Genomic DNA, 12595 nt, shown 5'->3' on the forward strand with positions numbered 1-12595 from the left:
TCTGACATCCATTGAGCTGGAATGTGCTTTAAAGGTCAGGTCTCTGGATGAAGAGTTTTAGCTTAGTGGGTTATGCAGCAAAAAAAAATGCCTATATTCAGAGCACTGTTTCAACGTTGGCAGAAATAGCTTCTCTTGAAATAGCAGGCGGGAAGAAAAAATGCAGGATTTTAAGCCCTAAGCTTTTGCCTTAAGTACATTTTCTAATGTTTCTGCCTGTATCTCATAAAAAGTTGGATAAATAAATAGGAGTTGGGATAGAACCACATTCATCTACTTTCATAGAAGGTGCACACTCAAGTCCTGCAGGCACAATTTATTTGGCCTACACTTAACAAAATTTGGGAAATGCCGTATTAGGAAAAAAAAAATTCCAGATTTCTGGCTTCTCTTAAGAAACTGGAACCTCTGGCCACAGTGGGCCTGTATTCATACGTGGAAAAAGCAGGCTGGATTTGAGAATCAGCTGCTCTCTTTACACATACTCTATTATTTTCCATTCTTAACCGTTCTTAAGTCTTACACCACGTTCACGTTGCCTGCCTCACCCCGCAGGCACTGAGATTCCTGCAGTTTATGAAATGGATGCAATGCGTTTTTTTTTTTCCCTTCCTTTTTCCAAATGGGTTAAGTCTCTTCGTTAAAGGAGTGGGAGAAACCAATGGCTGGTTTTGCTTCCAAGCAGTCCTACACAGTCCTAAGTCTGCGTTTTTCAACGATCTGACGCTAGCCTTTTCCAGAATGGCCCCAAGTACGAAACTAAGTATCAAAGGATGTCCCCTGAAGTTGTAGCTCTGCCACAAGCCAGCCATGTGACCTTGGGCGAGTCCGTTAAGCTCTCTTGGACAAAGGTGATGAAAGGTCTCTAAACAGACTTAATACCTGTTCTGAACAGTTCACGGGGCTGTTGCACAGCACACACGAAATTTTGAAAGTACTCCTAAGTAATTTATAAACCGCAAAACGCTTCCTAGCACCGGCGTCTGTTACAGAGTGCGACACCACGGCTTTAGAAGTCGGGTTACTGGAATCCGCTCTAGTTCCGCGCTGCTCCCACCTCCCACGCTCGGGGGTGGGCGAGCGGAAGAAGATTCTCAGGGGAGAAGGTCTGGAAAAGCGGCTTAGAAATGCAGCAAGAAGTTCCTTAACGGGGGTAAAGTTGTCGGTGGCATTTTTAAGCCCCCAAAGTGACATACCAACTGCTAGCCGTGACAGACCTCGCCGCACGGCCAGCACCAAAACCAGCCCCTGGGTTACCTCCCTGATCGAAGCCCGGACCCGACAAGCCAGGCTTGAAGCCTCTGGGCCGGGACCCCAAACCCGGGGCTCCGGACCTCACCCTCGCCCCCAACCCCCACCATCACCTCCCCCGTCCCCTTCTCCACGTGACAAGAGCCGGAACCGTCACTTCCGGCGGCGCAGGCACCGCGCCTGCGCAGGGCCCCCGGCCTCGGCGACCGGTTGGCAGGGGCGCCGCGCCGCCAACGGCCGCGAGTGGCGGGCGGCACGGGTTCGGCTGGGGCGCTGGCCGTGCTGCGGGCTGCGGTCCAGAGGGTGTGCAGCCCGGGGTCCAGCCCACTCCCCGGAGGGCCCGGCCGCCCCGCCCCCTTCCCCATCTCCCTCTCTCGCGCCCTCCTCCGGGGCTCGCGCTCCGGGCACTTGGGGAGGCGGCGAGGGCGCCCGGGGCACTGGCGGAGGCGGCGGCGTCGCCCCCGCACTCGGGCCCGCCCCCTCGCGCCCCGCCCCGTCCCCGCCCTCCTCGCCGCCCTCTGCGGGAGCCGGGCAGCTGCAGCGGAGCCGCGGAGCGGGCGGAGGGGCCGGGGAAGTGCGCTCGGGGGGCGCGGAATGTGAGGCTCGGCGGGCCGCAGCGCGCACGGACCCTCGGACGGGCGAGGGGCGGCGACCTCTCGCGGACGCCCGGCCGCGCGCCGGGCCGGCCACTCTCCCTCTCGCTCGCCCTCGCGCGCTCCCCGCGCCCTCCAGCGCGCCGGCGGGACCATGAAGAAGTTCTCTCGAATGCCCAAGTCGGAGGGCGGCGGCGGCGGCGGAGCGGCGGGTGGCGGGGCCGGCGGGGCCGGGGTCGGCTCCGGCTCTGGTAGCTCGTCCGTTGGGGTCCGGGTGTTCGCGGTCGGCCGCTACCAGGTCACCCTGGAGGAGTCGCTGGCCGAAGGTACGGGCGCCCGGGGAGGCTCGGGCAGGCAGGTGAGGGAGGGCTGGGGTGTGGTGGTAGCTTCTCCCGGTTCTCACCCGCTTCCCTCCTCGCCCTCTAGGCTAACTCTTCTTCCCCCTTCTGCCTGCTCCGCCGGCCAGCGGGGGCTCTTAAGCCGGCTTTTCTCGCCGCTGGCAGCTCCGGTGCACAATTCTTTCCTTACTAGTTTAAGTCATTTTCAGCCCTTCTTGATGCAAGGAAATGCATAGAAAACGCCTTAGCGAGTGCTGTGGTGTCAGGCTTGGACAAGTGACTCATGAGAGGATCAGATCGAGCACGATTGGGGCTCTTCTCTCCCAGCGGTGGCTCAGGCGGGTGTCATTCGTTGGCCTCCTCCACACCCGCTCCGCAGGGCACGGGACCCTGCAACCCTTGGTGTTAAGCCGGGGTTTGCTCTTGCACACTCATCAGTTTGAAAAACAATTTATTTCTGTGTGCGCGCATGATGGAGGTGATACTTTGCCCCAGATTCAGTTAGCAGGTTGCTTGGGGGGGTAGGTGAACTTAAAATCCACTTATCTTTGTTATTTAGAATCTTCTCTAAAAGACAAGGTGCTAGTCATACCCCTTCAGTATGTCTCTTTGATAGTACTTTAAGAAGCGCTACGAAAACGGGTTAACTTTCTTTTGGGAAGTTTTGTGTTCAGTCCTTCATTATCTTTACCAGGCTATGTCAGCAGTTGCAAGTCTGCTTACAAAAAAGTTTACTCCATTAAAAAAAAATCCTCCACTTGAATTTTGTATTTCTTGTATAATTGGCTTGTAGGAGATGCTCTCTTGTTTAATTGCATACTTCATTGACTTTTGAGTTTTTAATTGCAGAATGGTGTTACAAAGTAAATACTTTGAAAAAGTCATAAGAAATAAGGAGCCCTTTTAAGTGCGAAGACAGTCGTTTTGGTTCTCTGAGAGCTGTTGATTTGGTTTGAAGACAGTAGACTGAGAGTCCGCTTGTGTTTTTTGAAATGCCGTAAACAATAGCTGATTAGTACAAGAGAAAATCCTGAACGTTCTTGTCTATAAAGTATTCTAAAGAGAAAGAAATCTTGAATTATTCAGGGACGGATGTCTTTGTTTTGCAGGCCATTGCCCCTAATAATGAACCTAGCTGAACCTTAAGAGAGGTGGAAGGAGGATCCTTAGCTTTTCAAACAATGAATGTATGGTAATTGGTGTTGATAGACAGATTTACTATGCTGTAAAATTTCCTAGCTGTTTATTACTACATGAGTTTCAAGTGTTGGTTTAGATTGAGTAGTAAGTTTTAAGAAGATGTGGCTATTAACGCACATGCTGTACTTCTGTCTTTGAGTTGTTGTAGTAACTAATTGAAGTGTGGCTTGAGTAATATTAGACTCAGTTCATTTCACTAAATCCCTGACGGGCCTTTTATTTAATAGAAGTAAATCATTGACATTTCATCAGTCTAGACTTTGGGTTTAGATTTCTACAACTGCTAATAGGACCAAGCATGTCCTATTATTACCTTAAGCACACAATTTGTAATAGAAAATAATTTTGGAAAACGAAAATAAAAATGAATTTCAAAAGGGGAGCGCTCACTCAAAAATTTTCTTTCAGTCACTCATGTCACTGTTAGAGTGTTCCACTGACTTGTGCCATAAATTTGTCATTTCTCTTGGAAGAATCCATAATCAAGTGTTAAGAGGAAGGTTGAACAAACCCTTTTGGAAGATGGTACTTCCCCACTCAACACCCCAGCTCCTGGAACTAGGCTTTAAGCTTCCCTGGGAAGCCTGAGCCTCGCTTTGTTCACTTGTGTGTGTCTTCTCTTCAGCATGCACACAATCGGAATTAACTATATTCAGTTTACTTTTTGATCTTGACATATTGTTATTTTAGGTGCTTAATATCCCCTCTTCTTTCCAGATGAGTAATGTCACAGTTTAGACAAGATGTTTAAGCACAAGTGTAATTTACATTCAAGAAGTCATTCAGTAATTTACAGATACATTTGCCGGATTGTAAGATTAGAGCAAATGCTTCTGAAAAAAATACTAAAGTTTAGAGTTCCTGAACTGGGGAGAGGGTGTACCAAAAGGAGTAGAAGCAAAGCCAGATCAAAAAACAAACTTAGTAGATTTTACACTTTGCTTTATGTCTGCGTTGTTTAACTAGAGCCGAGGCTCTGTAGATGCTATGTTCTGAGGTGTTTTCTCCATGCTACTGCAAACACAGGCAGCTTGCCCAGGATGACCTCTGCAGTATCTTTGAGTCTTCAGTAAACCTGGTATGAGTGCTGTCTCCCCACAACTCCATATACGTATTTGATTCTCATTATTCCCAGTAGTGAATGGTGATTTAGCAAATACTGAGTCATTTCTCTTAGGGGAAATACAGTGTTAGGATACAGCAAGCCTCTTTTCACAACATTTTTGTCAGCCAGTCAATAAGGTACCTTGTTTTATGTGTGTTTCTGTTTATAGACGCCTTGTTTAATATATATTGTTGACTCATTAACACTGAACTCATGGCCAGTAGTACTGTAACTCTTGCCTAAATGAAGCTTATCTAATATACGTATTTCCTCTGTAAAGGAAAAATTATGCCCTTCTTGTGCTTAGAAACACTACGTAGACAACACTTGGGCAGTATCCTTGGGGAGCATTTTAAACAACAAAATCACCAATAAAAAACACAAAAATGAGAAAAACGTAACACTACATAGACCTTGAAATGGGTGCTTGCTTACAGGATGAGAGCTGAAACAAGAAGGCAGAGCAATACCTCATTGATCCCAGCTGGCCTCCTCAAAATTTTCATCACTATGCACATGTCTGTAAATGACTGTGAAAATGCCATTGTATTGATTTGGGGATATTGTATTGCTTTCGGGGATACAAATAAATTTTAGCAAGTAAGCAGATTTACAAATAACTCCCCACATAATGAGGATCCACTGTGTGTGTGTGTACGTATAGGTATGTATGTATATGTGTATATACATACATATACATATACATGCACATGTATGTATGTAAATTATATATATTTAATTTTTAAAAAACCCTATGTTATAACTGAACTGTTGGAATAGTTTCCTCTCTGAAATATTATATGCTTTGTGTCGTAATCTCTTTCTAGTTAAGTATTTATATATTTGAAAATGCTGACAACTTGCACCTTCTTAGTTCCTGCTCAAAGTTTACAGGACTGATATCACAGTGGGGTGTTTTCATAGTTCTCCTCAAAAACAGTCCAGTTTCAGGAGTGCAAATCCAGCTTTGGGTTGTAGAATTGAGGTAGAGCTATATGTAAATTTTAGCTTGAAACAGTGTCAGTTTGTCAAGCACATATAATTCAATGTAACCTTCCAAGTTTTTGTTAAAGGACTGGTTTTTGGATTACATGCCGTGTTATTTAAACACGGTATCTCATTCGCAGAAATTATCTGTGGCAACCCAGTAACTTATAAGCTAAAGTTCCCGAGAAATTAGAGTGAGCAGAAGTGGAGGATTTGACAAAGATATTGACAACTGTTACTATTCCATAACTATTTATTAAATGCCTTTTTTTATGCCTGGCTCTGTACTAGGTGCTATATATATACAGTGGAAAACAAACATATTTCTCTGACCTCATGGAACTCACAGTCTCATGTAGAAGATAAATATTAAACAAACAAGAATAATCAGGCTAACATAGTTAACAATTTTGATAATTGTCATGAAACTAAAGCACAGGGTTTTATGAGAGGATAACTGATTTTATTTTATATTGGAAGATGAAGTATTTTTTTGGACATTTTAATAGGGATCTAAAGTATGAGAAAAGTTCAGTAAAGGCAGAGGTGTGAAAATGGGGTGGTGTGAAGTATGTCATGAATAGGTAAGTTCCTGTGTAGGGGAGAATTTCAGGAACTGAAGTCTGTCCATAGCTATGGACTATAGTGAGTGAATCCCATGGAAGCAGGACTCAAGATGATTTTGGGGAGATGATCGGGATCCCAGGCTTTGTATGCCATGTTGGGGATTTTAGATTTTTATCTGAAAGTGCAGCAGGAAGCTACTGAAGGATTTAAATTAGGGCTGTAACATGCTCTGATTTATATTTTCGTCAGGTCATGGTGTTGCTCGAGACTGAGGCATACAGATTAGATGATTAGTTAAGATGGTGGCAGTGGGGATGGAGACCAGTGTTATTCATGCTTAAATGAGGAGACCTGTTGGTGAACTGGATAGGAAAGGGAGTGTTGTAGGAAGTGTGAAGAATGACTTCCTTATGCAACTCTTGGATGGTGGTGTCGTTTACTGAGATGGGGAAGAGTAAAGAAGGAACAAATTTTTGAGGGGGTGGGTTGGGAGGATATCCTGTAATTCCAGACCTGTTTAGCTGAGGTAACTGGGAGGAAATAAATGTCAAGTGGAAAGTTTAATAGATGGTGTGGAGCTCAGCAAAGGTGTTTGGGCACCTTTAGAGTCAGGTATTTCTGATCAGTGAGCATTTGGCTGTTATTTTCATCCTTGGGAGGGGTTGAATATAGGGAGAGAGTGTTGAATGAGAAGGATAAGGCGCTCATGAAGGACTCCTGTGGAACATTGATCTCAAACATTAGAGTTCATCAGAATCATTTATTGGAGGCTGTGGTAAACCACAGATTGCTGGGGCTTGGTAAAACACAGATTGCTGAGCCCAACCTCCAAAGTTGATTTTGTGTGTCTGGGCGGAGCCCATAATTTGCATGTCTGCCAGCTTGCTCATCAATGCACACACTACTGGTTCAGGAACGATACCTTGAGAACTGGTGATTTAGAGTAGGCAGAGACTCTAAAGGGAGCTGCCGAGAGTCATAAGGAATACCAGGAAAATCTGATGCCTGGAGACTCAGGCGTGAAGGGGAAGGAGCAAATAGTCGCTGAGAAGTCGTCTTACTTGATCCATTTTTTAGGATCCTTAACCTGCCTTCTAAATCTTTGCTGTGGTTGTTTCCTGAGAATACTCTTGGCCCCATCCACAGTGTGCTCCTCTCCTTGTCCTGTGACTGAGCCTTGTGTTTGCCTCTCGCTCTGCCTTTGCCTGTCTGATTCTAGCTTCCTAACTGCTGTTTACATTACTCTCTTCTTCCTGTGGACATTTGTAGCTATTTGCTTTTTACCCCCTTATCACCTTTAATCTTTTGTCTTGAGATACAGTTATGTAAGCACTTGGAAACGCTGAGGTGATTAATTATTGTTCCTGTCTCAACGCCTCTAGCAGATAGTAAAATTCTTGAGGCTAGAAGGACTCTGTCTTAATTGCTTTTTGTGTCACAAAAATTGCCTCACATATCACGGACATTCAGCATTTTTCGAAGGAAATGATTTTTAAATCTTTTTTTTTCTTTTAAGGCAGAGAATACTTTAATAGAATTCAAGCACTAACTAGCAAATTAAGAAGCACCAATGGAGGGTTCTTTAATTCTTTTCCCCTCAGAGGTCTTCTGCGGGGGCCTGGAGACGTTGATTTGTACTTTGGTGAACACAAAGTTTGAAGACAAAAGTTTGTTGAAGGCGAAGTGCCATTTCAGTTAGCTTCCTTGAAACAGCAAAGAAAGAATAACGTGGCTGCCCCCTTAAGTTTTCTTTCTCTGTTGGCATTATATTTTTCTTTATTTAGCAAAGGTGGCCAAGTTAAATGAAAAGTATTTTTACATGCAATTCTGAAATTGTTTTCTATTCTACAGTTGATTCTGAAAGCCTTTTTGGATGATGAACTTTTTCAGCACAGTCTTGTTTATCTCTGTATCCTTAATTCCTGTCTAGCAATCTTTTGTTATGGTTGAATTAAACTATCAGGAAGCATTGTTTCCTTTTCTATAACACAGAGTTATTATCTGTTATGAAGATGAATAATGTGTGATATTAACAAGATAACGTGTGACAATACCTAACAGTGCATGCCAAATCTCTCAGTAAATATGGGTCAGTATTAAGTTCAGATTTGGTTATAAGCTTACAGTGAAATCTGACTCTGGCATTATGATAACTGGCTTTTATATTAGGTATTACATTTATCCTGAATTAAGTATCACATTTATGTTTGTGAAATAGCGTAATTGTTTTGATTAGGTAATTATTATATGACAGTCAGCCACATATCATTTTAAAATTTCAATCAGGCTTACAGAAGTTTGATCTTGATATAAGCATATGCTTTTACAATAATATGAAAGTAATTTACAGCAGAGGATATTATGTAGAATCTAATTAACACATAACTTCTCTTTTGGGTTGTTTATGTTATCATTGTAGGGATAGCTCCTAGGATGTAATTTTGATTGCTGATACACTTTCTCTAGAGATGGCAGTTTTATTCAAGGACAAAATATTAATAGTAAAACAATTCCCAGCTTTCAATATTTCAAAAATATGTAATGGGAACTATACATTTATCTCCAGTAAAGGTGCTAAATTGCACTAATATGTCAAATTCCTTTGCTTTTAGCTGTAGTCAACTTTGTGTGGTTAGGGCTGACATTTTCATGCTGAGCCAATTGGAGAGGTTGTCTTTGGTCATTAAAAATAATGGAAATAAATTAATGTTTTTTAGTTGCTTTCCATTATGGGTTCCACAGGAGGGAAAAACAGAAAATTGATGTTGTTAGTATTAAGGAAGATAGAAGGCAGAATTGATGTCCATCCTTACATGGATTCCTGATCTTTGACGTTCTTTACTGATCTTGTATATTATCTGGGTTTCTCTTTCACCCCTTCCCTCCTGTTTTTTTTTTTTTTTGTCAAAACTTAAACTAGAGCGTATACATTTTTTAGAAAACATTTGGTAGCTATCAAAATGATTAAAGCCTTGATGTGGAATTTTGAAATTGAGTCTGAATGGCAATTTCAAAGCTGCATAAGGTTTCATATGCAAGGGCTTGAGACTGCTCATTCCTTGCTTTTATTCTGCATCCATCTGGTGAACCATTCATGTACCCACAAGCCACTATTTTTAGGGGACTGAGTTGGGAAGTTGAGTGGTTAATGACTGAGCTGTTTTAAATAGTTCGGCACTTAGTTAATTTGGAGATTCTCTGTCTGTGTGTATCATCTTTACAAATGAGATCAGTCAGCACATTTCTGCTAAGTTTCGAGTCTTTCTGCAGGAAAGTGGTTGTTGGGCCTTTCCACAGAGGGACTTTGTTTTTGGAAATTTGGGTTTGTCCTAGTCTTGTAGAATTCCAGTAACACTAAGAGCATAGTTTGGATGTAGCGTTTAGGAGAGGCATTTTGCAATGGATATTATTTTAAAATGTGAAACAATTCTTGCTACTAGTTTTCCTATTTTAATATTTTATTAAATTTTGAAATGATGCCTTCTTGGAGGCAACTATTAAAAAAAGCAAACAAAAAAACAAGGAAATTGGACCAGCTGCTAATCCCAATTAATGCCACTAACTCACTTTATGACATTTGACCTCACTTTCCTCAAGAAAAAAAATGAAGTGGGTAAAGATGAATCTGTAGCATCTTTTTCCGATTTCAGCATTCTCTGATTCTGTCTGTGTAACTGATTCTTACTTCTCCAGCTGATAAGAGAGGAGCATGGGAAAGGAGGGGTAATGATGAACAATTTTAGGATTGAGACCATAGTGAAAAGATTGATTATCATGCATTTGAGTTCTTTGGCAAACTTCAACATAGGAGAGCAATTTATTTTTTATCACATGATACAAAATTGTTACTTAATCATTGGGAAAATGCCTTTTCTAGGAAGTTGCCTTATGTGGTATCCTTGAGATAGGGAATCAAATAAAGTTGTGTGGCATTTCAGAGTGCTGTTTGTTTCAAAGGATGTGCCACCTTAGTTGCTGTTTTTGTCATTTTAATAATTTGGGTTCATTCTCCAAGTGACTCATTTGTAATATATGTATTTAGGAGGGTATCTGGAAGTAAATGTTATCATTTTTTACATTTTTATTTGTAAAGAATATATGAGGAAGGGTTATGGTAAACTTTCTCTGACTGAGTTTATGGATAGAAAGTTTAACCATGACATGTGTGAGGAATTAGTTACTTTTTGTTTCTAGTGCTGTCAGGTGTAGTTTGGGTCCCTATTACTTCCTAGAGAATTATGTTCTCATGTGGACTTTTCCTCTCAGGCTCTTTACTCATGAAATCTGCTTTTGTATTCCCTCCAATTTATTCTTCCTGAAGTGGACTTCTGAAGTACAAACTCATTCCTCTGGGATTCCAGGTCCTCTGTAATGTGACTCCAAGCCCCTCTCTAGCCTTCATCTCTCATGGTAACCTTAGTTAGGTGTGTATTATTGCTGCACATGTACTTGATATTTTCTGCACTTCTCTCATACTTTCTCACTCCTATTTTTCAATTTATATTATTACCATTGCCTGGAATGCAGACACCTGCCTCCCCAATTCAGTTGAAATGGAGTCTTGCAGCATGCAGTTAAAATACAGTTACTTTTTTGCAATCTTTATTTTTTCGTGAAACCCCATTTGCACCCAAATGAGTGTAATTACGCCTTCCCTTGATGCCCTGTGTAGCAACTGTTGCTCATATTGCACTTGTTTTGCATAGCTTTGTTCTCCTACAATAAAATGTCTAATAAAAAGTTTCCTGTAAGATTAAGAGCTCCTTTAAGATTTGGCTTACACTCATCTTTTATCTCTTGCAGTGCTGTACTTACGATAGGTACTCAGTACATTTGTAAGTGATTGAGTTCTTGACTTGAAAAGCAGTCAGAAGGCCTGTAAAAATTTACTGTAAATCAATTGTATAACAACAGTATTTGTCAAATCCAAAACAGTATTTGTTCAGTTGATATTTAGGAGCAGATTGGCCCTGTTTTTTAAGGTATGTCCCTTTATAGAAAGTAAAATAAGTAGATAGAGATATTTGATAATAATGTAGGTATAGCATTACATAGATGGATTAAAAAAATGACCAAATTTATTTTTGGATTCTTAGCCTGCTCTGTTTCTGTTATGATTACACAAATAGTACATCTTTGTTTTGTGGGTACTGCATTATTCCTCTTATTTGGTATGACTCTCAGAAATATTCTAGTCTAAGCTCCCTTGACCCAGGTCATCTTTAAGAATCTCACTACTGTGGGACAAAGAGAGCAAGCTGCAGATGTGCTCTGAGTACCTAATCTTAAGGAAGTAATAGTATTGGAAATGGTCAAGTGGCTATGACTTTCTCTAGAGTGGCTGATAGTACGAAGGTGTGATGCGACAGCCAGTGTCTAAGAGAATGAGAGGTTAACAAGAAGGGGATCTCATCTCCTTAATGCTTTGGGTGAAGGAAACACATGATCATTACTTTGGGGGACCCCTCTAGTCTGTATGTTATTGGGGGTGCTCATTTTCTAGGTAGAGAAACACTGAAATTTTTTATAGATCAGAGAATTTGTTAAGTCTAGCGTAACAGACCAGAGGGTAGCAAACAAAGTCTTTATGTAGTTTTGTTAGTAACTAATCATTATCACCCTCAACATCTTGTGTTTCTTCTTTGGTACCCTGGAAGAGAGGTTTCCAAGACTCCACTTCCCTTGCCTAATTGCTACATTTATTTATTTTCCTTAATTCTTATTTTAAAATTTTTATTCTTTTAAAAATTTTTATGGCTGGGCCATTGTTAGGGCTGGCTAGAGCTGTTTTCCATACCTAAGTATTGTCTTTTAAATGAGATGGTTGGTGGTTAGTCTAAATTTTACTGTTCATTCTGGAGTCATTAAGGTATTAGTACTGAAATGACTTACACATGATACAGTAAAATATTTTATTTAATGAGTGTTGTCAGGACTGTTTTTCTAGGGAGTGGGATTATGCATCACTGGCCATGACCCACTTTCTCAGTCTCTGGCCTACATAGCAGAATCTCTCCTACTGAATGTTAATGGTCTATTCTTTGTGTACAAAAAAATGATGCCACTGACTCATGCTCAGTAGGACATGTGTTTTGAGTTATTTTTCCAGAAGTTGGATGTGTGTGTGCTCAGCTGTGCATAGGCTTTTAATGGTCTCTCTTGTGATCAATAACAGAAGTTTGTAAGCTAATTAACCGGCGTTGCAGTGCAGTAATGTAGAGCTAGATAGGTTTTTTTGTTTGTTTACCAACTAGCCTAGTTCAAATCCTAGTGAATGGTTACCTAGATTGTTAAATCTTTGTTAATTTTTCATCTTTTAGCAGAGTATTATTTATATAGTTCTAAGGATCTCAATCCAAATTGATGGTTATATATTTTTAAAAAACCCAGTGAAGCTAGCTGTTACAGGATTTATGTTTTTCAGTTCACTGAAGTGGCAACTTAAGAAATGTTGCCGATCCATGGATTTTAAAAAATGCGTTTGTGTGTGGCATTTTGCCAGTAGTACCCTGTCCCTAAGGAATATTGGAAGCGAGTTTGCAAGGTGCTATATG

General features: G+C 41.5%; 1 protein-coding gene across 2 annotated transcripts in view; it reads left to right on the forward strand.

Annotated features, from left to right (window-relative positions):
• The first annotated feature begins 1808 nt into the window (after positions 1-1808).
• BMP2K (BMP2 inducible kinase) overlaps positions 1809-12595 on the forward strand; it is a 117212-nt gene continuing 106425 nt past the window's right edge. For both annotated transcript variants that reach the window (XM_072942056.1, XM_072942057.1), the window contains exon 1: positions 1809-2170. In XM_072942056.1, coding sequence (XP_072798157.1) covers positions 1999-2170 — 172 coding nt within the window. In that variant the 5' untranslated portion in view covers positions 1809-1998. The remainder of the gene's footprint in view (positions 2171-12595) is intronic.

The sequence above is a fragment of the Vicugna pacos genome, chromosome 2 (assembly GCF_048564905.1).
Source record: "Vicugna pacos chromosome 2, VicPac4, whole genome shotgun sequence".
In the NCBI taxonomy this organism is placed as follows: domain Eukaryota; kingdom Metazoa; phylum Chordata; class Mammalia; order Artiodactyla; family Camelidae; genus Vicugna; species Vicugna pacos.